Raw genomic sequence first — 27,619 nt, forward strand, 5'->3', positions numbered from 1 at the left:
TGTCTTAGGGGAGGATGAAAATTCCAGAGCAGAATGGGAGGAAACCATGGAGTGTGCATGCCCTGCTCTGAAAGCTGAACTGAGAAAAACACTGGGGAAATCTCTCCTGGAACCTACTCAGGAAGCAGCTGGAAGGCTTGTGATGTGGAGAAACTGGCAACCTCCAGTGGACAGATGACTTTTCTGGCAAGCAGGGGAAGCCAGTAAAAGCTCTACTCTCAGCTGGGAAACTTGATACTAAGATTTTTGGAGCAAGTAAACAAATGCAAAGGCCCACAGCAAGCTTAGAAAAAAAAAATCTGTAGCCTGTATCACAAAGTGTTAATATCCTTAATATACAAAGTTATTAGAGATCAATAAGAAAAAGATAAACTCTCCTGAAGAGAAATGTAGGTAAACTCTATGAACAGGCAATTCACTAAAACAAAACATAGAAACACACAAACATATAAATGGCCCATAAACATATTTTTAGATTCAATGTAGTCATCAAAGAAATTTAAAATAAAACAATGCACTCTGTGTCTCTATCAAATTGGCAGTTTTTTCTTTTATGAAAAGTCCTAGTGTTTAGAAAGGAGAATATGCAAAAATGCTGCTGGTGGGAGTGTTAAAAGGCACAGCCTTTCTGGAGAGGACTAAGGCGGATGTGTGGGGATTATAAGAGCCTTGAAATGTACATATACTTTGACTCAGAAATTCCACTAGTAGACATTTATCCATTGAGAATGAAGATGAATGTGGGCAAAGCTTCAGCTCTGGAATGTCCCTGGAGAAGGCAGTGCGCAGAGTGGCTAGACCTCGGTGCTGGAGCCTGGTTGCCTGGAGCAAGCCCCTCTCCGAGTCTCAGTTTCCACATCTGTAAAATGGAAAGTGTCATAAGGATGCCAAAACATTTGCACACATCAAATGCCTGGCACATAATAAATACCCAGTAAATGGAAGCTTAGCAAGAATAATTTAATAGAAAGGTAAAAGCACCCAGAAGTTAAGTGGGCCATGGAGAGAAACAGAGGTTCACAGAGAAGCTCCTAAACATGAAAAGACCACCTCATCCCCAATTAGACATGCTCATTAAAATGATGCTGAGACGACATTTTTCACCCAGAAGATATGAGAAATCCCAAGTCAGCTGACAGCCTGTGGGGAAGTGGGCCACCTCCACACAGATGAGGGGGCATCAGCTGGGACCACGATGGTGGAGGGCACTCTGGAGACTGCTATAGAAATGACAAATACGCATGCTCTAAATCCTGAGATTTCACCTTGGGGGATTTACCCACTCACTTGAAAAGTATATAAAAGGTCATTCACTGTGGTGTTAGCTTTTAGTGCAAAAGATTAGAAGCAAAACCCCATCATCAGTTAGATTCTGATTAAATAGGTTAAAGAGCCCAACCACAATTCCTCATCCCCAGTTGCAAATCCCCCAAAGTTCTGACACCCAGAAGTCTTTCTAAGATTGTTTAATCTTCATTTATCCCAGTGAGTGTGAATATTCATCACTTTATCTGCAGCGATTGACTATGAGCTGTCCTAAATCAGCTGGGGAGTGTATTAGTTAGCTATTGCCACATAACAAATGACCCCAAGAGTTAGCCACTGAAAACTGCACGTTTATTATCTCAGAGTTTCTGTGGGTGAAGAATGTGGGAGCCACTTATCTGGGTGGATTCACAAAGCTCTCATAACAGTGATACCCAAGGGGGTTGAAGAGCTGTGAGCTGCTCCAGAATCCCTGCATCCTCTCTGGGTCCTGAACATCCAGATTATAAACAGCTTGCCCACTGGTCCGCTTCTAGTTGGACCAGTTGTTTTCTGTCCCATTTCAGGGAATTCCTCATTCTGTCTTAGGGCTGGAGTTCAGGATCCCTGCACCACCAGCAGTGTCAGCCTCAGCCCTACATGCATTTACTGCTGCAACAAGGAGCTCGCTGTAGGGTCCTCTAGAAGGAGGCCAGGCTGCCCTGGCCCTGAACACAGCTCCCTACACCCATTGTTCAAGGTGAACTCAAAGCTCCCATCACCACTACCTCCTCCACCAGTGTTGGGAACTGGTAGCCACTGGGAGAGGCCCTATAGAGGTCACAAATTCATATGTCACAAATTCATATGCATGTCAGAGGATACCTCTGTTGCTCAAGCACACTCTATGGCTCCCCATTGCCCTTGTTCACCATGAGCTTGCCTAACCCGGCCAAGTCAGGAGACAAGGTGCATGCTGTTCCATCCAGGAACCCACACCCACAACCATCTTGTACCCCCCTGCAGCCCCCCTCCCCCAGCAATTCATTGGCATGGGCCAAGCACCCGTGAGGTCCTCACCTGCTTTCTCCTGGTCCCATGGAGCCTCCGAGCAGCTATCCAGAGTGCAAGACATGTTGCTGGCACCAAGGGCATTTTTCAATTCTGAAATACGAAATAAACCCCTGCACCCATATGGATAAGCCCTGGAATCCCAGGGCTTCTATGAATTTTCCCAGAGAGGCCACAAGAGGGCAAAGGATGGAGGAAATGTCTCAACCAGGAACCCTAAACAAGTGACTCACATGAGGTTCTCTCCACACCTGTGCCCATGGCAGACATTGCTAGCTGATCCCCAGACCTTCACTGAGCCTGGATGCTACCTACCCCATGTTCTGACACAGTGCTTCAAGCACACATCACAAATCAATTGAAGATGGAAACACTTCATCCCCACCCCACCCACAGGACATGTGAAACTTCTAGGAATGGAAACCTGTTCCTGAAAATTTTTTTCCCATCAGAGATTAGCCTTTTACCATTTAAAATGCTCCCTCTTCTAAGGGAACTTGGTTCTTTTTGTCTGGCCAACCACAGAACAAGGACACTTCTCACCCTTACTTCCTGGCTCCCAGAACCCTGCTATCTCTGGGTTTCTCCCACCTCTCTGACTGCTCCTTCTGCATCCACTATTTCTCTTTGTATCCTTCAAATCCAGGCTCTTTGGCACTCCTCTCCTTTCTCTCCACGCCATCTCTAGGGTTGTGGTCCCTCCCGTGCACCCAGTGACACCCCAGGCCAACAACAACCTCTGACTTCTGACTCATCTTCATGCTTGCACTCCATCCCCTTGGTTGCTGCCCCTGCTCAAGTCCATCCTTTGCCCCCAAGGACCAGGCCTTCAGCCTCCTCCCTGGCTCCCAGTCTGGCCACAGTTGCCCTTTTGCTCACACACCCTCCCTGGCTCCCTACTGCCTGCCACAAAATGTCTAAACTCCTCCGCCTGTCATTCAAGCCCTGCACATCTGCCCCAAAAGCCTCCAGCCTCCTCTCCTTCCTTCTGTGTCAGCTGTGACATTCCCTGAATAACCATTACACATCGCTCATTCCCCTGTTAGTATGCATGTCTCAGCAGGCACAGGCATTGGGTCAGGAGGGAACAGACAAGGCAGGAGGGAGAAGAGACAGGTCAGGAGCCTCTTCCCAGCTCAGGAAATCCTAAAAGGCCCCCAAGTCCAAGTACTCTTGGGGCCTCAATGTCAGCCCAGAATAAAACATAGAGACGTTGTTGAATGAATAAATGTAAATGTCTATCCCCAGTTTTTAAACTTTGCCCCCCTTCTCTCATCCTAAGAATTCCTGCACATCCCTCACAGCCCCACTCCAATGCCTCCTCCTTCAGAGAGCTCCCATCACTGCCCCTCTAGGCTCGCCCACCCCAGACCCCCTCTGTCCCTTCGTCAAAGGGCTAGTGTTCACAGGCAGTGAGAGGTGGTGGGGACCCTTGTAGGGCTCCGAATAAACAGCCAGGGGTCACCAGGCTTCCCTGAGCTGTAGGGGACAGGGCTCACCGCGATTGATCCTCTGCAGCAGGACCCCCCTGATGACATCCTCGTAAATGCCCTCCATGGTCAGGGCAGGGCTGCCCACAGCAAGGACGTCCCCTTCGAACTCAGGCAGCTCCTGGAACCAAGGCAGGTGGGGGGCTGGGCTGGAGGGGTGGACTATGTGTGACATGGGTTTAAGCCCCTTCTCTGTCACTGATTAGCTGGGGAAACTTGGGCCTCCGTGTTCTCATCTTTAAAATGGACTCCTTGACTCATTATTCCCTCAGGTTGTTGTGAGAATTGGTGAAACAAAGCACATCGCACCTCAATGGGAATAGTACAGGTGTTCTTGCTGGGACCCCTCACAGCCACTTCCTGCCTGACCCCTGATACAGACCCCTTCATGGTGCCTCTAAGCCTGTGTAGCCAGGCCCCCATGACCTCTCCCCTTGTCTACTTCCTACCCCCTTACTCGCCAAGCTCCAGCCATACTCACCTCCTCACTGTTTCTCCAACACACTAGGCATAGACCTACCTCAGGACCTTTGCACATGCTGTACCCTCTGCCTGGAATACCCTTCCCTGGGACATGGCTCATGCCTTTAGTTCACTGCTTCTCAAGCATCATCTTCTCAGAGACAGCCTCCCTAACCACTCAGCGCCCCCCACCACACACACACACACACACACACACACACACACACACCCTCTCTGTCTCTCTCTCTCTGTCTCTCTCTCTCTCTCCCACTCTGCCTCCTCCTTTCTCTGAAGCCTGTATCACCTGCTGATATGTGATGCATGAGACCCCATGCCAGCTCTCAAATGGGCAGACACTGAGCATTGCCATGGGAGAAGCAGAGGGCATTGTGGGAGCCCAGAAGAGCCATCTGATTCAGCCCTAGGGCTCAGGGAACAAAAGTCTCTAATCATCAAGGTGGCTCTGTGAACCTTACAGAAAGATGCTTGGCTGCTCTATAGCACCCGTCCCCCATCAGCTCACCGCTTTGCAGCTCGGCTCCAGCTGGCTCAATACAAAGGGCAAGAAGATGCAGAGAAGCCAGCCACGGATGAACTTCCTCTGCGCTGAGCCACTATCCGACTGGAATTTCTGCAAGATACACACAACAGCTGGTCCGGCAACCACCTGAGCACCCAGGCCCACTGCTCTGCCCTCCCCGCAGACCTCACCTTCAGCACCCGCCCCCTGACTTTCTCCAGCTGCTGGGCGGCCTGGTTGCAGTCCAGGGCTGTGGTCAGACATTGGTCAGCCAGCTGCAGGAAGGTGGCCACGGCGTCAGCCATGAGCTGTGGGAGGAGATGCTGGGATGAGCCCCGGGAATCCATGCTCTTTCTGGGCCCTATGCCTGCCTACTTGAACCCTTCTCAGCATCCAGCCTGCCCTGACCAGCCACTTCCCCCAATTTCCTTCTTGTACCAAGAAACACAGAGTTCCGCCTCCTTTGCTGAGCACCCTTGTGCAGTACACAGATTGAACAACTGTGCCTGGTGGAACAACTGGGTCTTCTCAATCCCTGTCTCCTTCACTAACCATGTCCATTAGCAGGTCCCTTCCCCTTGGCCTTCAAAACACAGCCTGCTTCTCTCCACCAACCCATTCCAGCTCAGACCTCCTCCCTGCTTCCTCCACTTCTGCCCCTGACAGCCCGTGCTCCCCACGGCAGGCAGGGCTTTCAGAAAAACCTTGAATCTGGCCATGCCCCTCCCCAGCTCACACACCTTCCGTGGCTACCATTGCCCTTGAACACAACCCAGCCCCCTGAGCCCCGTACCCATCCATTCCCCTAGGTCGCTGGCATATCTCCCACATCTTTGCCCTCCCTAGAAATCTACAAGCCAATGTTTCTAAATTGCTTCACTTTCCCTAAATGTGGACAAGCTCTCTCACTTCCCAAGGCTTGTCCACACTGTTCCCTCCACCCAGACATGCCCTATTCCCATTCCTTCCCCGGCTGCCCCAGCCTGGCAGTCCTCTCCTCCTGGAAGCCCTCCCAACCCTGGAGATGGATCAGGTGCCTCCACAAGGTTCCCATAGCACCTTATGTGTCCCCATCACAGCCTTGTCCATCATGTGTGATTGCTGCCTGGTCAGGAGCTCATGTCTGCAGGACACTGGGAACCCAGTGAGGGAGGGCCAGGTCTGTCTGGGTCATTGTGGTCACTTTGGCACACACTTGGCAACTACTCATTGGAAGTTGCCATCCTTGCCTTGCCTCCTCCCAGCCTCCCATTCACCCTCACCTGCTGTGTGAGATCCTGGGCCCCAAACACCAGGCTCTGTGTGCCGAAGAAGCCAAATGGTGCTACCAACTGCCCCAGGCGCCCCCGGCTCCGCTCAGCCTCGTGGTAGCAGGTCTGCATCAGCTCTGGGTCCCATGGCATCTCCCCAAAGGAGTAAACCTGTGTTCCCATGGCAGTCAGGTAAGAAAAATACCACCAGCCAATGGAAGAGCAATGCTAAGGACCTCACACTCAATTCATCAAAGGAGAAACACAAATGGAAACACATTCCACCTCAGTTGTCACCAAAATAATGCATAATAAAAGTAACAGTGAAGTATGGTGTGATGGATATAAAATGGTAAAACTTGAAAAAATGATAACATGTGGTGCTGGCATGACTGAGGGGAAATGGGCACACTTAGCTCTTGTTGCACCAATGCCATCACCTGATGTTCTCTTTGTGCTAGGTCTTAGGGCTGTAGAAGTGGAAAAATCCAACATGGTATTTGCCCTCAGAGAGCTCATGGAAAAGTTAGGGGAGACAGATTATAGACAAATAGCTATAGTGGCATGTAAATGTTTCTGTGAGGAGGGAAGCACAGGCAGCTGTAGATGTAGAAAGGACCAGGGAAAATTCCCAGAGGAGGCGATTATGAAAAGGAGATGTGAAGATTAATAAAGGGGAACCTCATTTATAATGAAGTCATGGGAGTTCCCTGGAGGTCTAATGGTTAGGATTTGGCACATTCACTGCCGTTGCCCCAATTCAATCCCTGGTTGGGGAACTGAGATCCCACAAGTCATGTGGTGCAGCCAAATAAATAAGTAAATAAACAAGAAAATGAAGTTATTAAGCCCTGAAGGGTGAACTCTCATGCACTGTCACTGTTTGTGCTCTGCAGACCCGAAACAGGAAGATAGGTACCTTGCATCAGGAAGGTTACTACTTTACCACTCCAGCAGGAGGAAGATTTTCTCCTTACCCAGTAACAGCCCCATCAATGAGAAACTACCACCACTCAGCCAATGAGAAACTGTCACCACCCTGAACTCTTCACTTTCCACCAATGGACTTTCCTCCAAAGCCACCCCTCCCAATTTCCTCCTTTATCTCTATTATGTTCCCACCTGTTGTTTGGCAGACTTGCCTATGGTTTTGCCACAGCTTGCATGTCCCGAATTGCAGTTCCGATGCTGCCCCTGCCTTCCCAAAATGTTCTGCTGGTAAAATAACTGACTGTTTCATTTTAAAGATCAACAGACACAACGAGTTGAAGGTTTCTTGGCACACAGTAGGCTCTCATTTAATATCAGAAGAACTGAGCCGACCTGCATGGAGCAGAATTCTGTCTCAAGGGATGGGGTAGGCTGTGGCCAAACAGGGGAATGGGAGGAGGAAGAGTTTGAGAGGAAGGTGACTCCAGATTGATGTTCCTAAAATGTTAATCTTGTCATCTTACTCCTTCCCACACCCCATGTTATAAACCGTGCCCTGGTGACTATAGCATGGTGGTCCAATATAAGTAAAATGCAGCCTAGAAGAAAGTTCAGAGATTTTCAAAAGAAAAGGTTTTCAAACAAGAAAAATGCAAGGTTCACGCAATTCTTCTGTAAAGTTAACATACTACCCACAGGCCCGATAAACCCCGACCCACTGGAGCTCACCTCCTTCCGCAGCCGGGTGCTGGAGGCGCTACCACGCAGGTGGCGAGACAAGCAGTCCATGCCCTGGGTTAGGAGGGTCTGCACCGCCGCAAGTGCGGCTTCCACGGTACTCAGCAGCGTCTGTGTGACCCGGGACAGCTGCGCATCCACCTTCCTGCGCAGGCACGACTCGAGGGGGCCCTGGACCTTGGCTGCGAATGCGAGTGGATGACACTGGCCTGAATCTCCTCCTCGAGGTGCTTCGCAAATTGGGGGGGGTGGGGGTGGGGGCGGAGAAAGGGGGAGGGAGTGCGGCCATGGGCTCACCAGGGTGAGGTGGACGGGAGCGCTGACTCTGAGCACCCTCCTCTACCCCATTTCACAGAATAGAAAACCGAGGCCTGAAGTGCGAAGGGGTTCGGCTCAAAGTTGCGCACTGAGAGGCAGTTAGGATTCCAACACAGGTCTCTTTGTTACTGAGCTGAGCGGAAGCCATCTCCGCCGTCCGACTGGACAACCCACTATCGGGGTCAGGCCTGCGGCAGCCAACGCCTCTGCCCCTCTCCCCACCCAGTCTAGGTCTTGGGGCTCACCAATTCCATCCCCGGCGCCCCCAACCTCCCAAGGCTCCGCCCTCCCTCTTGACCCCGCCCTCGTCTCACCGCCTAAGCCACAAGGCCACCCCCACTTTCCCACGTAGGCTCCACCCTTTTCTTTTCCAGCCCTGCCAACACCTGGTCTTCGGGCCCCACACCATCCGCCCCGCCCCTCATACCCAGGCCACGCCCCGACAGGCCACGCCCCCGGACCGCACCCTGCAGCCTCCCTGAAACGCGCGCCCGCAACCGCAGCATTTGATCAACATCTGGGCGGATCGTCTTCTCCAAGGCAGCGAGCAGCTCGTCCTTTTCGGGCTGGAAGGCGCGGAGCCCAGCGGAGGCCCCGGCCAGGACTTCAGCGTGGACGGCGTCCAGTAGCTGCCCAGATGAGCCGAGGGGACCCCGCAGGGGCCAGGAGCGCGGTAGAGAGAAGAGATGGGGGTGGAGGTGGGAGGACAGAGAGACAGACAGACGCGCAGAGAGGCGGAGAGAGGTTGGGCGGCAGTCGCAGCGAGGGTGAAACTGAGCACCCAGGTCCAGCTCCTATCCCCCTCCGCGGCCTCCCTCGTGTCCCTGCCCCACCTCCTCGACCCCATGTATACCTTGATCCAGGCCCAGGCCCGGGCACGACCGGCCCCCCGCAGACCGGGCAGGGTCTGGGCTCTCAGCGCTGGCAGCAGCTCCCGCATCAGCACCGCGGTCAGCACCTGCGGGAGAGGCGACCGTGGGTGCTTCGGTGGGCCGCGAGGGGTCCTGGGGGTCCCGGGTGCGGCCTTGCGCGGCACTGACCTCGGCGTCCGAGCCTAGGATCACCTCGTCGTCGCCAAAGTGGCCTTGTTGCTGCCGGTAGAGCCGTATGGCGTCCAGGAAGGCACGGGCGGCGGGGGCTTGACTTCGCTGCAGGACTGAGGGGGAGGCTCCTCAGTGCCCGCCCACCCCTCCCCTTCTCTCAGGCTGCCTGGCTCCCCATCGCCTGAGAAGGAAGCCGTCCGCCTCCTCGCCAGGTCCCGAACAGCTAAGTCTCACCCACTTCCAGGCCTTTGTGCAAAGAAGTGCCCTCAGCAGGGAACATTCTCCCCTAAGATTATCACCGGCCCATAAGGTGCCTTTATACTATTGTGAAAAAGGCATACCCTTCAGGCAGTCACAGCCCAGATCCGCTGCAGTCTCCAGCTGCCTTTCCAGTTAGGTACGTTTGTTCAGTCAACACCCTGCCCAGCTGTGTCAGTCTTATTCCTCTTCTTCAAATGGCTGGCCCCTCATCTTTTTCAGACCCCAGTTTTGACATCCCCTTCCTGATCCCCCAGGCTAAGCTCCCATGGGGCTATGCCCTCATCACAGCCCTGGCCACACATAACTGCTTGTTGCCCCTATGTCCTCCCCCACAATCCATTTTATAAATAAGGAAACTGAGGCTTGGAGAGGATCCCACAGCCAGCAGCAGCAGAGCCATCTGACTCCAGCCTCTGCACCCCACCACTGCCTGCCCTTTCCCAGGACCCACCAGTGCCTCGAAGCCGGATGCCGCCCTGCAGGGCTAGCCTCCAGGCACGCTGCTCCTCCCCCCTGGCTGCAGAGAAACAGAGGTGCTGGCGGAAGGGGTGCTGCAGGAACAGAGGGAAACTAACAGGCGTTTCCAAGAGGGGGTCAGGCTCTTCCTGTGTATGGTCTCCTGAAAGCAGACAAGAGGTTGCACCTTCGTTCATTCATTCATTCATTCACTCTGAAGTCATTCATTCACTAGGAGACAATAGCCAAGAAATGCTTAGAGGATCCTTATTTCAGCTCAGTCTCAGGAGGAGGTGTGCCCAGGGCAGACATAAGCAATCCATCCCAGCATCGTTTCCCAACCTCAGCACCCTGCTTAAGACAGCAGACTAGGCAGCCACCAACAATCTGTCCAAGTGGGCATGTGATCTGAGCCCTGCTTGCTGTGGGGTGCTGGAGTCAGCTAGGCCCAGGTTCAAACCTGGCCAGACAATTTTCTAGCTCTTTGCACAGAATTTCACTTCCCTGAAAAAGCCTCAGTTTTCCTATCTGTAAAATGGGCTAAAAAGATACTAATGACCTAGAACTGTTGGGAGGACAAAAATGAGTGAATTTATTTCGATGAATTAAATTGGGATCTCCTAAATCCTCAGTGTTTTCTTCAGATTTCCAGAGTGATACATACAAAGTGCAGTAAAATGGAATAATGCAGAAAGAAATTGGACGTTCCTGGTCATCCAGCCCTGCACCTGCAGCCCCCAGAGATGACAATAGCTGTTAACAGCTTGGGGGACATCACTCCAGATTTTAAAATCCACACAAGGCTGTATGGGGTGCATTTTTTCAACAAGGTGGAGTTTTCTGGTTTATAACAGTTTTCTGGCTCCTGCATATGTCTGGGACACCTTCAGAGGCTGCACAGCTTTCCTTCCTAACGGTCAGGCTGTAATTTATTTAATCAGCCCCAAAGGATGGGTATTTGGGCGGATTCCAATGTTTTCAACATCAACATTTCTGCAGACTATTCTTGCTGCTACATCTTCCCATCATTAGGTAGCAGGATAGCCCTGCAGTGAAGCAAAGGGTGCAATTCTGTCTCTGTCCCTTACTAACTGTGTGACAGTCTTCAGTCTCAGTGTTCCCCTCTGTGAAATGGGGTGGTTAATGATGGGGCTGCCTGCTGGGCAAATTCAATGAGATGATGCAAGCCATCATTAGATGCATGCCAGCCCACTTATGCTGCTCCTTACCCTAGACAGAGAAGGAGGAGAAGGAGGGGGTGGAGGAGGGGGAGGGGGAAGAATTGGAGGAGGAGGAGGAGGAGGAGGGAGGGAGGGAGGGAAGGAGAACCCTCTTGGAAACACTGGACTGGACAGTTACACCCTACAATAAGTCTGTGCGATTTTCCTGCCCACCACTGCCCATCTCTCCACATGCTTGCTGACATCAGATTTTATCATTTTTACTCTTTGTTGTTTTGATTCTGGTTCGATGACGTAACCCCTTCACCATGACAAGAGTGGATGTTTCTCTTCCTAGAGCTGGAGTGCTCATCCAGAGGCAATGCTGCCCCCAGGGACACTTGGCAATGTCTGCAGATATATTTGGTTGTCACACTTGGGGTTCAGAGTGCTACTGGCAGCTGGTGGTTGGAGGCCAGGGATACTATTCAACATCCTGTGAAGCACAGGGCAGCCCCTACTGCAAAGAATGATGTGGCCCCAGTGTCAACAGTGCTGAAGTAGAGAAACTTGCTCTTGGGGTCTCAGGGAGCCTTACCTGAGGAGCCTGGGCAGAGAGTGTCCAACAGGTGGAGGTATTCACGCTGCGAAATTAGGACTGTGTACCCTGTCAGGGCCGTGGAGCCCAGGGGATGGTCCCCATTTTCATATTCCTGCAAAAGGCAACCAAAGAACCGTATTGGAGCAGGTCTAAGCTGTGGCTTCTATATCCCAATGTAGAATCAGGGGAAGGTTTGGGTTAATTGGGGAAGTCCTCCACCCCACCTCCATGCCTCCACCCCTTCCTCCTCCCCTCCCTCCCTGCCTCCCTTCTTTTCCTATAGGGAAAGGTGCTATATGAGGACTATCCCATCAAATCCTCACAGCCCCTTGTGGCATAGACCGTCGTCATCCCACTTCACAGAAGTGGAAACTGAGTCCCAGGGGGACAAGTGACCTGCCTGAATTCCCCAGCTGGGAAGCAGGACACGGGTGGGATGTGCAAAGGCCTCGCGTGGTTTCACCCTCAGCTCTGCTGATGACTAGGGCTGAGGCCTTACTCCTGGCTTGGGCCTCAGTTTACCCACCTGGCACAGCAGGAGATGGTCACTCACCTTGGCTCAAGCATGTGACTTCGATTCCTACTTGATGACTGAAGAAAGGTGGGGAGCTATGCTGGGAACTGAACCCCCAAACCCATACTGAGGAGGGTGAGATGGAGAGGCCAGAGGTAGATAGGCTGCAGGCCACTCACTCACCTCCCTGTGGTTGAACCATTCCAGGCGGCCATCCCCACGTAGGACACAAAAGATGGGCTGCCACTGGGGTGGGTGGCCCCACAGCTGGGTCAGGGGCCCTTGGTGCTCCCGGACTCGGGGCAGCTTCTGTGGGAGGAAGGGGGGCAGATGTCAGGGGCAAGGGCCAGTGTCCCAGTGTCCAGACCACTTGGACAGCTCCTTCTGTGTCCCAGGCACCACCAAGCACTGTACAGGGTGCTTGGGCACTGCTGCTGTGGTTTATAGTCTTTACCAAGCTCACTCACAACCTGCGCTTCCAAATATGCACTGAGGCAGACACTTTGTTATCTCTGATTTACTTGCAAGGGGACCCTTTCCCATTTGAGCCTCTGATGAGACCCCACCCCTGGCCAACATCTTGATTGCAGCCCATGAGAGAGCCTGAAAGAAAGGACTCAGCGAAGCCCCATCTAGATTCCTGACCCACAATAACTAAGATAACAGACGTGTATTGTTTGAAACACTGATTTTGTGGTGTATTGTTACACAGCACAACTAACTGATACAGGTGGGATTGCTAGGTCACGGAGCAAGTGTAGTTTAACTTTATGAGAAATGGCCAGGCCCCTGTCCACAGACCCCTCCCTCAGGCAGGATGTGACATCACCTTGTTATGCTTTCTTTGTTGCTCTTCCCACTACCTGGCCGCCTGAATTGTGTGTGTTTGTTTCACCACTGGTCCCAGTGTAGCTCCTGCTACACAGTTGGCGCTTGGTAAGTATTTGATGACTAAATAAACAACATTTGTGATGTTTTAAGTCTTTGGCAGGTAGTGGGAACTCAGGTGTTTGTTAACACCTAGGTCTCTCTTCCTAGGTCTGAGATTTTTCATAGTAATATCGTCAAAATGTTATTATAGAAATGATATACCTAACGCAAATAGATAAAACAAGTATTAAAGAAAAAGTTCCAAATGAAGCAAGGGGAAGTCCCTCCATGCTGCTTGAACTCCAACATCAGCTGTGCTCTGGCCCAGGTGGTTGGGACCGGCAGGTGGTGAAAGGTGCAGATGGGGTCAATTCCCAAGCACCGTGATGCCCGAAGTGGGACAGGGAGAGTCCCAGGTGGCAGGGGGCTCTGTGTCCATGGCACCATGGAGGCCTGATCCCAGGGCAGGTACAGCTAGGAGCAGGGGCTTCCAAAAGAGAAAATCTCAGAGCCCCGATTGGGACAAGGGACCCAGTGTCCCCTGTAAGGAGTGTGGGCTCTGGGTTCAAATCTCACTTCTGCCTCTTGCTGGCAGTGTGACCTCAGGCAGGTGACTTCACCTCTTTGTGCCTTGGTTTCCTCACTGGCCAAAGACCCACCCTCTGGGGTGATGAGAACTGAGTAATTTGTGCAAGGCATATGAAGACCCTGGACACCATTTGCCAGCTCAGGAGACCTTTGGAGCTGGGGCCGGGCAGCTCCAGGCTCTTTTGTTCCATCGACACTCTTCCTGAGCCCCTACTAAGCGCAGGTACCACATGGGCACAAGGGGTCAGGGGAAAACGGAGGTAAGGCTTGGACCCTGTCCTCACAAAGCAGACAAATGCAGGTGGCAGACGTGTGACCCGGGGCTGCACTGGAGAAGCAGACAGACAGGGGGTTGCAGAGGAGGTACCCAACTCAGGCAGAGGTGATGGTAATCAAGGAAGGCTTCTTGGAAGAAACAGCAGCCAAAGTATGGGATGGAATGGGGAGAGTGGCATGTGCAAAGGCTTGGGGGTCCAGTGGGCATGCTGTGTCCTTGGGTGCTGCACTCAGCCAGGCCACCCCTTTTCCAACTTCAGGGCTTTTGCAGCAGCTGTGCCCTCTGCCTAGAATGCCCTTCCCATTCTGGGCTCCAGGTCTGACTCCTCCCCATCCTTTACCTTTCAGCTCAGAGGGACCTTCCCACACCCCAGCTTCCTGCCCCCAGCACTGCCCTTCATTTTGTCTTCCTAGCACCTATCAGAAGTTATCCTACGTCATGATATGTTAACTTGATAACTAACTGGTCATCTCCCCCAGTTAGACTGTGAGCCCCAGAGGGCAGAGCCAGATCTGTCTCAGTCACTACTGTGTCCCCAGCATCCAGCCAGAGATGTGGCATGCGGTAGATGCCCAGTGAATGTTTGCTCAAAGAATGAATTTTTAATAGTCCCCCGAGGTCATGGTACCAGTGAGGGCAGAGGTGTGAGGAGGGACACACAAACGAACGAACAGCCCCCCCAGCCTCACCCACTCAGCACCCCCTTCCCCTTTACAGCACCCACTTTGCTGCGCAGCAGCTGACATCCGACTGGTTCCTGGGGGCCCAGCTCTTGGGAGATCTGCCGCAGGACCGAGGCTGCCAGCTGCCTGCGGTAGCAGGGCAGGAAGTTCCTCAACAAGGTGTCCACCTGGACTGCAGGGACAAGAGGATGGTTATGTGGCTGAATCAGGTCCCCCCACACCCATCCTGCCGGACGTGGAGGCAGAACAGGCAGAGAAGCCACTTATGGACTCCTATAGGCACCCCAAAGTTGCCCCAAAAGATGTGTTCCAATTCCATTCACCCTTAACCCTCCGTTGCCTGTTTTTAATCCATATGGGAGTTGGTGGGCGGGGCGCAGGGGAGTTAAAGGACTCAGGTTTAATTTACAGCTGATGTACAACACATCTTAATTGTATAAAGCAGAGAATTGAATGAGTTTGACACATGTACACACCCGTGACACCATCACCATGATCCAGATAAAGAACAGATCGATTACGCCCGAAAGTTTCCCTGTGCCCCTTGCCTGGGGAGATTTTCAAAATCTTTTAAAAACCTCACCCAGGACAAGGGAACTTTCTGGGGTGATAGAAGTGTTCTGATCCTGATCTAGGAGGTGATTACACAAGCGTTAAATTTCTTCAAGCTCTTCCCCTAGTATGTGTGCACCCGATTGGGTGTAAAACACATCCATCTTGCTGCCTGGAATATGGATCCAATGACTGGAGCTTCAGCAGCACTTCTGAGTCATGAAGTGACCTCAGGTACAGAAGCCACGCATGGTAGAAGCATGAGATGGAAGGGGTTAGGTTGTCTAACTTGTATCAGACTGCCTGCCACAGTTCCTCTTTATAGGAGAGAGAAGTAAATCTTTATCTTGTTTAAGCCACTACAGAAAAAAAAATTTCCAACACTTTGCAGTGAAACTTATTGAATCCATTTGTGTAATGATAACTTGACCTTGTTTCTTGGTCTAGATCCTGAGCCCCATCTCCCCCACATATCCCGCGTGCCCAGCACACAGTAAGTGCTTAACTGTGTGTACAGAAGATGGAGGACACTGGCCCTTCTTTGTCTCAAATCAAGAACTGTGACTCAGTCCCCAGGGTCCACACAGAGGGGCCTATTGGTCCTTGCCCACCTGGGAAGATCATCCCATAAGATCTGGCTGGGCTCGGGGCACTTTCCACCTGGCCCCATGCCCTCCACCCCAAACCCATGCCCTGGGTAGGGTTACTAGATTTACCAAATAAAAGTACACGACACCAATCACATCTGAATTTCAGGTAAATGAAGAATACCTGTTCAGCATAAGTATGCCTTCATGCAAAATTTGGGACGCACTTATTCTAAAAAAAGTATTCATTGCTTCTCTAGAATTCACATTCATAGGGCATCCTGTGTAGCTGACAACCCAGCCCTAATTCCCACCTGCCAAAATCTGGCTCCTTTCCATTCCACTCACCCCTCAGGTGCTGCTGCTGTTGCTTGTCCAGGGGGCTTGAGGGCCGTCCGCCCATCCTGCTACTGTGTCCTGGGCCCCCCGAGAGTGAAGCAAACACCCCCCTCCTCCCCACGACCCCCCAGGTTCCTCAGCTCAGGGGCACCCTGGGTGCAAGGTGAGCTGAGGGTTCTGGATGCTGAGGAGACCCGCCGCCTGGGGTCAGGAGCCAGAGCGTGGTCCTGGTGTGTGTGTGGGATGTCTGCTCCCCGCCTTGCCCCACCCCCTGCCCTGCCCCACCCTGCACCTGTGTCCTCCTGGTTCCCCCGAGGCCAAGTCCCCCAGAACTGGTGGTTTCTGTAGGGGCTGCCCCAGGGGTGGTGGTGGGAGACAAAAGTCCTAGCTGGCCTTGGAGGACGGATGCAGGGCAGGACCTGAGAGCAGTTCTTGGGATGGGGTGGCAGGGAAGGGGGACTGGGCAGGGATGGAGCATCTAAATCCTATACCCACTCCATGCTGGGTGACTCTGGGTTCCAGGAGGATCCAGCCCTGGCCCAGCCCCCAGTTGGGAAGATAGAACTGGACTGACACCTCCGGTCCCTGGGGTCAGTGCTGGGGCGGGGGGAGCGGGCGGGGAGCCACTGCTGTGTCCTAAACGGATGAGATGTGTCCCTTCGGTTCCTGCTTTACCATTCTGTTCTCTATCGGAGCATAAACACTGGACGGGGTCGGATTAGTTGGGTCTCCCGACCCCTTCACTTGTTTTTCCAGTGCCTGGCACAAAGCAGCCCTCAGTGTTTGGCAACAGAAGGAAGGGAGGGAGGGAGAGAAGAAGGGAGGGAAGACAGAAACGCAGGAAGGAAGGCAGGAAGGAGGGAAGGTCGGTCTATACTTCAGGCTGAAATGTGATCAAATGGGAGTTTCACAGGCTTTCAGATGAGGAGTGTCACGTTCCAGTGGGCGGAACACGGACATGACGGCTGGAGCACAAGCAGTCACTTTGGATCACGAGGTGAAACTCACATGATGACAATGGCACAACTATGATGTCATTTGGAGAGTCCCCAAAGAGTTCATGACATTCCTCCACCAGTTCCGGATGGCCTCCCTCCAAAGGAAGAGCTTAACCTCCATTTTGTTTAAACCACCAGGAACATCTGGTAATCTTCACCAGTACCCCAAGATTCATTTCTGCTTTCAACATCACTCTGTGCCAGCCCAAGAGCCATCCCTGAGCTAAGCACTGGGGATGCAGACGTGGGCAAAGCAGACCACAGCCCAGCCCCCACAGACCATTGGTTAGCACAACAACAAAACTGTCAGATAGTAAGTGTAAGGGAGAAAAATGGAAGAAATAGAAAATGCTAGGGGCAAAGAGGTGTCAGGGAGGTTATGTTGCACCAAGACCCGAAGGAAGTGAGGGCCAAACCATGCAAAAAGCTGGAGGAAAGAGGATACTGGGTGGCAGGCACAGCACATGCAAAGGCCCTGAGGTGGAAATGGGCTTGGTGGATTCCAGGAAGAGCACAAAAAGATGGATGGATTGGAGGAGAGTAAATGGGAAGCAGATGTTACATAGGAGGGTGGGGGGGTCGCAGGGGCCACACAGGGGCTTGTGGGTCAACTGAGAAGGGTGGGTTTCACTCAGAGGGCAAAGGGGAGTCACGGGCAGGTCTGGAGCGGGAACAGCTGCTGCTATGGGGAGAGGGGTACAGGAGAGGTGACACACTCCAGGCAGGGCCCCTCACATGGGGTCCCTGTACCTGTCTCATCACTTTCCCTCCACTTCTCGGGCCCCCTGCCCTGACCTCTGCCTGTGGCTTCAGGGGTCATGGCCCCTGCTGTTGCCCAAGGCCACGGCTGGGCTGCTCTCCTTCCAACCCTCACCTCTGCTTTTCTCACACTGTTTCCGCTCAGCCCCATCCCACTTCCTCACTCTCACATCTGAGTGATCAACCCGGACAAGAGGCTGAAGAAAACTTCACTTTCTGTGGTTTCGGCTTTGAGGTTTCAATTCCCACATGCCTCACCCACCAGGCTCCCAGGGTCCCTGGAACCAGGCAGAGCTGACAGGTGGGCCACGAGTAGACACACTCTGGGCAAATGCTGGAGCCCTGACTCAAAGAAGCAGGAGTCTCGGCACATTCAAGGCTCTGAGCAGGCCTGCAGCATGGCCAGGTGTGGAGGTCGTGACTGGCCCTGGGTGTGCAATGGGATCTCAGCCAAGTGAGTGTGTAGGGGGTTGAATGGTGTCCCCCAAAAGGATACGTCCACAGGCCACTATCAAAAAACCAGAAAACAAGTATTAGTGAGGATGTGGAGGAATTGGCACCCTTGTGCACTGTTGGTAGGAATGTAAAATGATACAACTGCTGTGGAAAACGGTATGGAGGGTCCTCCAAAAATTAAAAATAGAATTACCATATGCATATGACCCAGCAATTTCACTTCTGGACGTATATCCAAAAGAATTAAAAGTAGGCTCTCAAAGAGATACTCATCCACCCGCGTTCACAGCAGTGTAATTCACAATAGCTAAAATGCAGAAGCAACCCAAGTGGCCACTGACCAATGAATGGAGAGTAAAATGTGGTACATCTGTATCTTAAAGAGGAAGGAAGTCCACACACGCTACAACATGGATGAACTTTGAGGACTCATGCAGAGTGAAAGAAGCCCGTCACAAAAAGACAAATACTGTATGATCCCAACTACGTGAGGCACTTAAGAGTAGTGAAAATCATAAAGACAGAAAATAGAATGGTGGTTGCCAGGGCTGGGGCGGGGAGGGGAGAATGGGGAGTCGGTGTTTAATAAGCATAGAGTTTCTGATTTACAAGATGAAGAGTTACGGGGATGGATGGTGGTGACTGATGGCTGCTTAAAAACGTAAATGTATTTAGTACCACTGAACTGTAAACTTAAAAATAGTTAAGATGGTAAATTTTATGTTATGTGTACTTTATTTATTTATTTGCCTGTGCCGGTTCTTAGTTGTGGCATGCAGCATCTTCACTGCTGCAGGATCTTCGTTGCAGCATCTGAGATCTTCAGTTGTGGCATGTGGGATCTTTAGTTGCAGCATGCCAACTCTTAGTTGCGGCATGCGGGATCTTCATTTGCAGCATGTGGGATCTAGTTCCCTGACCAGGGACTGAACCCAGGCGTCCTACATTGGGAGCAAGGAGTCCCAACCACTGGACCACCAGGGAAGTCCCCTGTTATCTTTATTTTAACACAATTAAAAAAAAAAAAAAAAAAGGATATGTCCACATCCTTACCCCTGGAACCTCAGAATGTGATCTTATGTGGAATAAGCATCTTTACAGACATAATGAGTTAAGGATCTTGAGATGAGGTCATCCTGGGTTTAGGGTGGTCCTGTACCCAATGACAGGTGTCCTTATTAGAAGAGGACAGAAGGGAGTTCCCTGGAGGCCTTAGTGGTTAGGATTCTGGGCTTTCACTGCCATGGCCTGGGTTCAATCCCTGGTCTGGGAACTAAGATCCTGCAAGCCAAGTGGCATGGCTGAAAAAACAGACCAAAAAAACAAGACAAACCAAAAGAAGAAGAAGAAGAGGACAGGACACAGAGAGACACACAGAAAGAGAAGGCCCCATGACAAGAGAAGCAGAGATTGGAGCAATGTGTCTACAAGGCAAGGAAGACCAAGGACTGCTAGCAGCTACCAGAAGCCACGAGAGAGACCTGGGACAGGTTCTTCCGCAGAGCCTCTAGAAGGATCCAACCTTCCTGACACCTTGATTTCAGACTTCTGGCCTCATGAACTCTGAGGCAACAAATTTTGGTTGTTTGAAGCTACCCGGCTTGTGGTATTTGCTATGACAGCCCCAGGACACTCATCCAGGGTGCCCATCCCCGGTCTCCATGTGCTGGGATGAGCGCTGCAGGTCAGGCGCTCCACCTGGGGGCCCACGGTCCCACTGCCCACCAAGGACCATAAGACGGTGGAGACTTCAAAGAGATGTTCCTTTTAATAACTGAGTCACCCACAGCCACGGCCCATGGGCTGAGCCCCCAGCCAGGGCTGGTGGCCGGACCCTATCGGCTTCCATTGGCACCACTTGGCTTTTCTAAAATGAAGCCTGGAGTGGGCTGGCAGTGGGGCCCAGCCCTGGAAGGTCCTGGCCCACTCGGCTGTGCTTGGTCCCAGCTGCAGCATCTCTCGGCATCGGTTACAAAGTGGAATGCTTCTCGAAGGGCACGGTCAGGAGTCGGGCTGCTGCCTCGTCCAGGAACCAGCAAAGTTTCCCAGTGCGGGGCTGGACCAGGGCGGCGGGAAGCGGGTGTTCCTCCTTGTCCTCCAAAATGCGCTGTGTGGAGAGGGTAGGAGCGTGGGGCCCCACCTGCACCCCAGTACCCCTCGGACCTTTCCTACCCTCAAGAGGTGATATCCCCCTTCCCAGATGTCCTAGCTTCAAGCGATCAGCAGGGATGGGGTCTCTTCTACCATCTGTGACTGGTTAATAAGGGGGTCAGCACACCTGTTCTACAAAGACCAGAGAGTCCCTATGTCGGCTCTGCAGATCACACCCCGTTTCTATTGCAACTACTCAGCTCTGCTGTTACAGCGCAAAAGCAGAAGCAGATGACTTGTCACCAAGTGGGTGTGGCTGGGTGGCAACAAATCTTTATTGGTGGATACTGAAACTGAATTCCATAGAATTCTCACACATGAAGGAATATTCTTCTTTTGTTTTTTCTCTCCCAGCCGTTTACAAGGGCAAAAACCTTCTCAGTTGTTGGGATTTGCACCCTCCATCTCTGGTGTGCTGATCCCCTGATGTCACTTCATGACTAGCGGGCATTATAAATACTGCTTTCTGCCAGCTGGGCCTGCTCTAAGCCCTCTGAGTCATTAACTCTGACCACAGCCCTATGGGGTCGCCTCTATTCTCACCGCACTTTTTAGAGTCCGGGAAGCTGAGGCTGGGGGGAGCCTCCTGTGGGTAGATTCTGAGCTACAGCCACCTTGATCAACCCTCAGGAGGTCCACAGGGAGGGCCCCTCCTACCCCACCTTGCAGATGGGAACACTGAGGCCTGGGGGGTTAAGTGGCCACCTAAGGCCGTGCCGGGTATCACTGGCAGGGACACTGGGTGTGCTGGACTCTTGAGTCTGCACCCCAAACCCTAGCATGAGCCACCCTCATGAGGACATCTGGGCCCAACAGTTGGTGGGAGAATTGTTACTTATTTATCTCTAAAAACATTCCCAGTTTCTTCCATAGTCGTTGATCTTTTTCAGTGATGGTAATTAAAACATTTTTTTCATTTAGTTTACTCTTAATATCTTATGTAGTTTATATTTTCCTAAAATATTATGTATAACTATACCTTTTTTTCTCATTCCTACTTTTTTACTTATTCTTACTACATATGATCTTTCCCCAGCTTTGCCAGGGGTCTGTCTGTGCTATGGATCTATTTACCATTAAGTTTTTAAAAACATTAACCAATTCATTGACTTCAATTTCACTTATTCCTTCCACTGATTTTACTTAGACTTATGTTATTTTTACTTTGTTCTAATTCTGAAGTGCCCAATTTGCTTATTTCAATTATTTTCTGTTTAATAATTAAATATATATGTATATGCATTCAGTGCTACGAATTTACCTCTGAGCAGTTTTGGCCTCATCTCTTCACTTTTATTTCCTAATAGTTAACTCCTAACTAGCCTGTATTTGCAGTTTTCATCTCCCCTTCAACCCAAGAATTACTGCAATATCTTGGGACCTGGTGCTTTCAGCACAGTAGTGTCCAGGGCCATATTCTATGCCTACAACCTCCTTGGGAAGGGGGCCCTCAGCTGTTACCTTCAGAACAGCTGCCTTGCCTTCTCCAGTTGCCACAAAGATGACAGTGCGAGCTGCGTTCAGCACTGGAAGTGTGAGGGTGACACGCTGTGGAGGTGGCTTTGGGGAGTCACTGATGGGAGCCACAATCTTCTCCTGTTCCTGGGGGAGGGAGGCCCAAGGCAGAGACAGGAGGACAATGTCACTTGACCTCTTGAGTACTCACACATGCCAGGCATTGTCCATCCATCATTCCATCCCACCCTGCTAATCCTGCGGTACTTGATTTAAGGCCCCTGTTTTAAGATGGGTGAACCGAGGCTCGGAAGGGTCAAGCCCAGCAGGCATGCCTGTTGGCAGAGGCTGACTCACACCAGGCTGTAGGCACCCCCCAAACCTCTGGAAGCCCCAGATGGCAGAGGCTGGGGCTCAGACACAAGCTGGGCCTTTGTGGGTATGCTTACCTGCAGAAGGGGGTGGCCTGGGAAGAGTGAGCAGGTGTGGCCATCGGGACCCACACCCAGAATCAGCAGGTCGAAAACTGGGATGGTGTCCCCTTGGAAGGCCTAGATGGGGAAGGAAGACGGTCCCAAGAAATTGTGAGGGAAGGGCTCAGAGGACACAAAGAAACAGTTGTCAGAAAAACAAGTTGCTGTAACGCACTGAGCCATGCTCAGCCTCACCTGCAAAAAAAAAGGAACTCTCATCTACAAGGGTCCACATTTCACTATCCAGCTGGCTACCAGTGTGGGGATGCAACTCAACTGTCCCCAAGATGCGAAGACCCAGGCCCGTTACCAGGGTGCCAGAGGCCAGGCTGCCTTTGGGGTCCCCCAGGGCGGGGCTGTGGCCTCTCAGAGGGGGAGATCTTCAAAGGGGTCTGCCCAGGCTGAGGCTGAGTCTGCCAACTGTCCCCGGGGAGAGTGTCTGCCTGTGATGGCCCCTCAGTGCCATCAGCAGGGCTACTCCATCACCCTGGGGGAGGCCATTGGGTAGATGAGGTCTTCCTGCAGCCGCTCCAAGGGACTCACCTGTCTCAGCTTCTTGGCATAGTCCTCAGCCGCCGCTTCCACAGGCAGCTCGGGGTTAATGGTGATCACCTGGCTGTCAGGGACAGGCAGCCTGGAGAGCAGGTGGGTCTGCGGCAGATGGAGGCACAGGGTCACTAAGGGAAACACACAGTCTGTGCGGCGTGGGGTTGGCACCTATGACTACTACCTGGATCTTCCGGGGGAGGGCATGGCTGTCATTATACCCACCTCCTGAGTGAGGATCCCAGTGGATCCCAGTGGCATTCCGCCAGGGATCTTTCAAGTCCACGGTGACTGGGGGCCTCCAGCCTGCACCTGTTTGGCCACACCATGGCCCTGTTTCTAAACCCTCAGGGTGGGGGAAGCTGGGGGGGTGGGATGAACTGGGAGATTGGGACTGCATATATATGCTACTATGTATAAAACAGATAACTAATGAGAACCCACTGTATAGCACAAGGAACTCTATTCGGTGCTCTGTGGTGACCTAAATGGGAAGGAAATCCAAAAGAGAGGGGGTAGATGTATACGTATAGCTGATTCACTTTGCTGTACAGCAGAAACTGACACAATATTGTAAAGCAACTATACTCCAATAAAAATTAAAAGTATATAAATAAACCCCCCGAGTCCTCTGGCCTTCAGGATAAAACCGAGCCTCTCTCTGCCCTCCACGAGGCCCTGCTGACCTTCCTGCCTCAGCAAGTACACCAGCTGCTGACCCTGCCTGGGAAACTCTTACGCATCCCTCAAGCCTCAAGCCGCCTCCTCTGAGCAGCCACCCCTGCCTGCACCTCCCCCATACTGCTGCTTGGGGGCGTGACATGTAATTGTGATAAGCACTGACTTCTCTCCTGGGCTGTCACTACCGGTGAGCACGCCCAGCATTTAGCAGGTGCCCCAGGCTATGATCTGTGGGTTTAATGCAGAAGCACCTGGGGTCAAGCCTCCTGCGAGGAAGAGGGCTCTAGCCTTCTCCCACAGAGAGGAGCTCCAGAGCCTTGGATCTGCTCTGGGATAGATGCTGGCAACCCCCACTTCGGTGCCTCCCTTCAGGCAGGGACGAGCTCAGCAGAGGCAATGCTGAGCTGACCCTCAAAGTAAAAGCAGGTAAACAACGAAAATATAGTGTCTGGAGCAGAGGGGAAGGCGGCAGGGACATGGGGTAAACCTGCCAGCACTTATGGTGCTGACCCCCCCCCCCCCCGAATGCTGGCCCGAGGAGTGTGGGCTCTGCGTTGAGGGTAGTGGGGAGCCAAGGATGGCGTGAGAGCTGGGGAGAAGCGCCATCAGATCCATTGCTGGAAAGACCTGCTTTGTCTAAGGTCCCCATCTACACACACCCTTGGGGACTGTACTGAGCAAAGCCAGGAGGGAGCACAGGCGCCCCATTTCTGTCACCTGGGTCCCCTCCTTAGTTGCCCTCCCAGTACAGGGTCAGGCTGGGCTTCCAGGGAGCCCAAGGCTGGGCATTGGTTGGGCAGGTTCCTAGAAGCAGAACTGCCGGTTGATCAGCTGGGCTTTCTCTAAACACTTTGTAGGTGCTGAGGAACCATCCCCAGGAAGGTGGTTCCGCTAATGCTTCCAGCCTGGACAGCAGAAGGCCCATAGAGTAGAGTGAGCCGTTCACGCTTAGAGAGCCCCAAGGTGCCTGGGGTCCATCCTCAAGGAGAGCAACGTCTCTGCATCCCTGCAGCAGGGTGCTTAGTGGCCCCCCAAATTCACGTCCACCTGGAACCTCAGAATGTGGCTTTATCTAGAAAGAGGGGACTTCCCTGGTGGTCCAGTGGTTAAGACTCTGCACTCCCAATGCAGGGGGCCTGGGTTCGATCCCTGGTCAGGGAACTAGATCCCACGTGCATGCTGCAACTGAGAGTCTGCATGCCACAACTAAGGAGCCCGCCTGCTGCAACTAAGCCTAGGCACAACCAAATAAATAAATAAATAAATATTTAGGAAGGAAAAAAAAAAAAAGAGAGTCTTTGCAGTTGTCATTAGTTAAGATGAAGTCACAGTGCATTAGGATGGGCCCTAAATCCAATGACTGGTGTCCTTATAAGGGGAGGACACAAAGAGATTATCAGAGGATGGGCTTCCCTGGTGGTGCAGTGGTTAAGACTCCACTTGCTAATGCAGGGGACACGGGTTCGAGCCCTGGGCCGGGAAGATCCCACATACCACAGAACAACTAAGCCCGTGTGCCACAACTACTGAGCCTGTCCTCTAGAGCCCAGGAGCCACAACTACTGAGCCCACGTGCTGCAACTACTGAAGCCTGTGCGCCTAGAGCCCGTGCTCTGCAATAAGAGAAGCCACCCCAACGAGAAGCCCACACACTGCAATAAAGAGTAGTTCCCACTCTCTGCAATTACAGAAAGCCCGAGCGCGGCAACGAAGACCCAATGCAACCAATTAAATAAATAAATAAATAAATATATATATATATATATATATAAAAAGAGTATCAGAAGAGAAGATGATGTAGAAGCTGAGGCAGAGGTTGGAATGATACAGCCACAAGCCAAGAAACACCGGGAGCCACCAGAAGCTGGAAGAGGCAAGGAAGCATCCTCCCCTAGAGCCTATGGAGGGAGCGTAGCCTTGCCAACACCCTGACTTTGGACTTTTGGCCTTCAGAACTTGAGAGAATCGATTCCTGTTGTTTTAAGCTACCCATTTCGTGATACTTTGTTATGGCAGCCCCAGGGTACTAATATGATTCCCCTTGAGGGAACCGGCTGGAACAAATCCTCACCTCACATGTTCCCACCACACAGCGTTTGCTTCTGCTCCAGCTTACCTTGGCGGGCTCCTCACATCCTCCCAGTCACAGCCCAAACATCATCTTCTCAGAGCCCCCCCAATGCCCACCATCCTGGCTGAAGGATGCTCCCCCCTCTTCCCTGGCACTTCCTATCATCTCACACTACTATCTTTTGTCCAAACTGCAATACGTTATGGCTCTGAGTGGATTTTCCCTATTTATTGCTCTGTGTGCTGGTGCCCTCTGCCCCTCTAGCAGTCCTATGAGGGAACTGTCCCTAGCGCTGGATACATGGACACGCATTGAACATCCGTGCAACTTTCCGTTTTGTTAGAATTCTGCTACTTGAGCAAGGATGGCTTTTCTAGTTAAAAGTCTTTCAAAGTCACACAAAGTAAAAAGAAGCAAGAGCCCAGTTTTAAATTAAGCTCTGGGGGAAGACACACAAGAAAGCAGACTTAAGGGTGGCCCCTGGCCCTGAAATGTGTCCCAGGTGCTGTCTGGGGTGTTGGGTCAGGCAGGTTTATACCCTGGCTCCCTCCCTGGTCACTAGGTGACCCTCACCTTCCGGCCTCATAGTCTACTGTGGGGTGTCATGAGATGATGTGGATAAAGTGCTTGGTGATCAGTAAACCCTCCCGCTTATTACCAAAAACAAACAAACCCATCAGCTCAAGCTTCTTTGCAAGAGAACTCAACACATCCAGGACCTGAAGGACGTGAGGCTTCTGGCCAAACCCGCCCCTCCCACACCTCCCTGGGTGGCTTTTCCTTCTCTATCCAGGGCAGGAAGAGTTGACTTAGATGCGGTGGGGGACCGGGGCGGGGGCGGTGGAGGGCTCAGACCGCAGTTCCTCCAAGCCTCAGTTTCCCTGCTTGTAAAACAGGGGGGCGCTCCCCTGATTCTACAGGAGTCTGGGGCTCCAAGCCGAGGATAACTAGCCACGGAGTGATCAGCGTCAACAAGCTGCGTGGAGACCATCGAGAGCTCGTCCAGGTTAGAAACAGGGAACCCGAGGCCCAGGTTCCACACCAGATCCCTCCTACCTAACTCTGCCTTTGCACGCTACGAGCCTGCGGCGCCTGACCTTCTCTAGGTCCCTGGAATGGACCACTCTGCCTATGCCATTCCCTCTACCTGGCTATCGGATAAAGCATCAAGAGGGGCTCCAAGGTCCCCACCGGTCCCCTCGGGTGGCAGTGGAGGTGCAGCCCAGATGGGACTTCAGGGGACCCAGCAAACCATTCCCAGCTCCAGTCCAGATAGAGGCAGAGGGCACGGTGCGACCCTGCATAACCCCCGTAGCCGGGTTCGGGCGGTGGGCGCGGCCTTCTCGAAATGACCCCCGGTGGCCCCCGTAGCCGGGTTCAGGCGATGGGCGCGGCCCTCTTGGCGTGACCCCCGGCGGCCCCCGTAGCTCTCACCCGGTAGAGGCCGTACGTGCTCTCGGCGTGTTCGAAGGGCACGAGGCGCTCGTCGCAGAAGCCCAGCGTCCAGCGGGCGAGGCTGGCGGGCCCGGCGGGGGCAGCGGCGGCGGGCAGCTCGCGGGCCAGCATCGAGACGAGGCTGCCGCCCGACAGGCCGAGCGTGAAGCGGGCGCGGGCCCCCGCCAGGCAGCACGCTGCCTGCTGCGCCACCAGTTGCGCCAGCGACGCGCCCAGCTCCTGTGGGCTCGAGAAGACCGAGATGAGGCCGGGGGCCGGCGCGGCCATGGCGACGGAGGCGGCGGGGAGGCAGAAGCCCTCCCGGCAGCCGCCAGTGCGCCTGCGCGGAAACCTGCTGCACAATTCTCAGTGCCTGTGGGCGGTGGCCTGTAGCACATGCGCAGTCCCACGAGTGAAGTCCCAGAGGGGCCGGGCAAGTCGGTCGGGCTGTTCTCATTGATTCTTTGCACGTTGGTTGAGCTCTTTCCTGGGCTGGGCAGGCGGAGCAGGGGCAGTTGCGCGCAACCTGCAGATATCAGGGCGGGGCCACAGAGGGGAGTTCGGAGCTTCGAGGCTCGGGAAGAGCGGGACCTGGATGGGGTGGAGGGAGACTTCCTGGAGGAGGGTGCATTTGGGTGGA

At 52.8% G+C, this 27,619-nt stretch overlaps 2 protein-coding genes and 1 non-coding gene across 4 annotated transcripts; 1 reads left to right on the top strand and 2 right to left on the bottom strand.

The window, feature by feature from the left end:
* Positions 1–373: 373 nt before the first annotated feature.
* NIBAN3 (niban apoptosis regulator 3) lies at positions 374–16,019 on the bottom strand. Of its 2 annotated transcripts, XM_057709356.1 has the most exons (15): positions 15,965–16,019; positions 14,519–14,649; positions 12,243–12,368; positions 11,543–11,657; positions 9,780–9,947; positions 9,065–9,180; positions 8,878–8,982; positions 8,491–8,653; positions 7,698–7,888; positions 6,051–6,209; positions 4,980–5,096; positions 4,792–4,899; positions 3,816–3,927; positions 2,326–2,409; positions 374–859 (listed from the first exon to the last, which is right to left on the bottom strand). In XM_057709356.1, exons 1-15 carry the CDS (start codon positions 16,017–16,019, stop codon positions 795–797), a joined length of 1,815 nt encoding a protein of 604 aa, XP_057565339.1. In that variant the 3' UTR covers positions 374–794. The 2 variants fall into 2 exon arrangements, with proteins under 2 accessions (XP_057565339.1, XP_057565340.1); XM_057709357.1 differs by lacking the exon at positions 4,792–4,899.
* A 3,895-nt stretch (positions 16,020–19,914) lies between these two features.
* Positions 19,915–27,340, bottom strand: PGLS (6-phosphogluconolactonase). The gene is made up of 5 exons (XM_057710501.1): positions 26,980–27,340; positions 22,791–22,898; positions 22,224–22,325; positions 21,781–21,921; positions 19,915–20,275 (listed from the first exon to the last, which is right to left on the bottom strand). The coding sequence occupies exons 1-5, from the start codon at positions 27,265–27,267 to the stop codon at positions 20,138–20,140; spliced, it is 777 nt and encodes a 258-aa protein (XP_057566484.1). The 5' UTR covers positions 27,268–27,340; the 3' UTR covers positions 19,915–20,137.
* Positions 24,563–24,635, top strand: TRNAG-CCC (transfer RNA glycine (anticodon CCC)). The gene has a single exon. It is a non-coding gene; the product is annotated as a tRNA-Gly (tRNA).
* Positions 27,341–27,619: the final 279 nt, after the last annotated feature.

This window comes from Hippopotamus amphibius, chromosome 15 (assembly GCF_030028045.1).
Source record: "Hippopotamus amphibius kiboko isolate mHipAmp2 chromosome 15, mHipAmp2.hap2, whole genome shotgun sequence".
NCBI lineage: Eukaryota > Metazoa > Chordata > Mammalia > Artiodactyla > Hippopotamidae > Hippopotamus > Hippopotamus amphibius.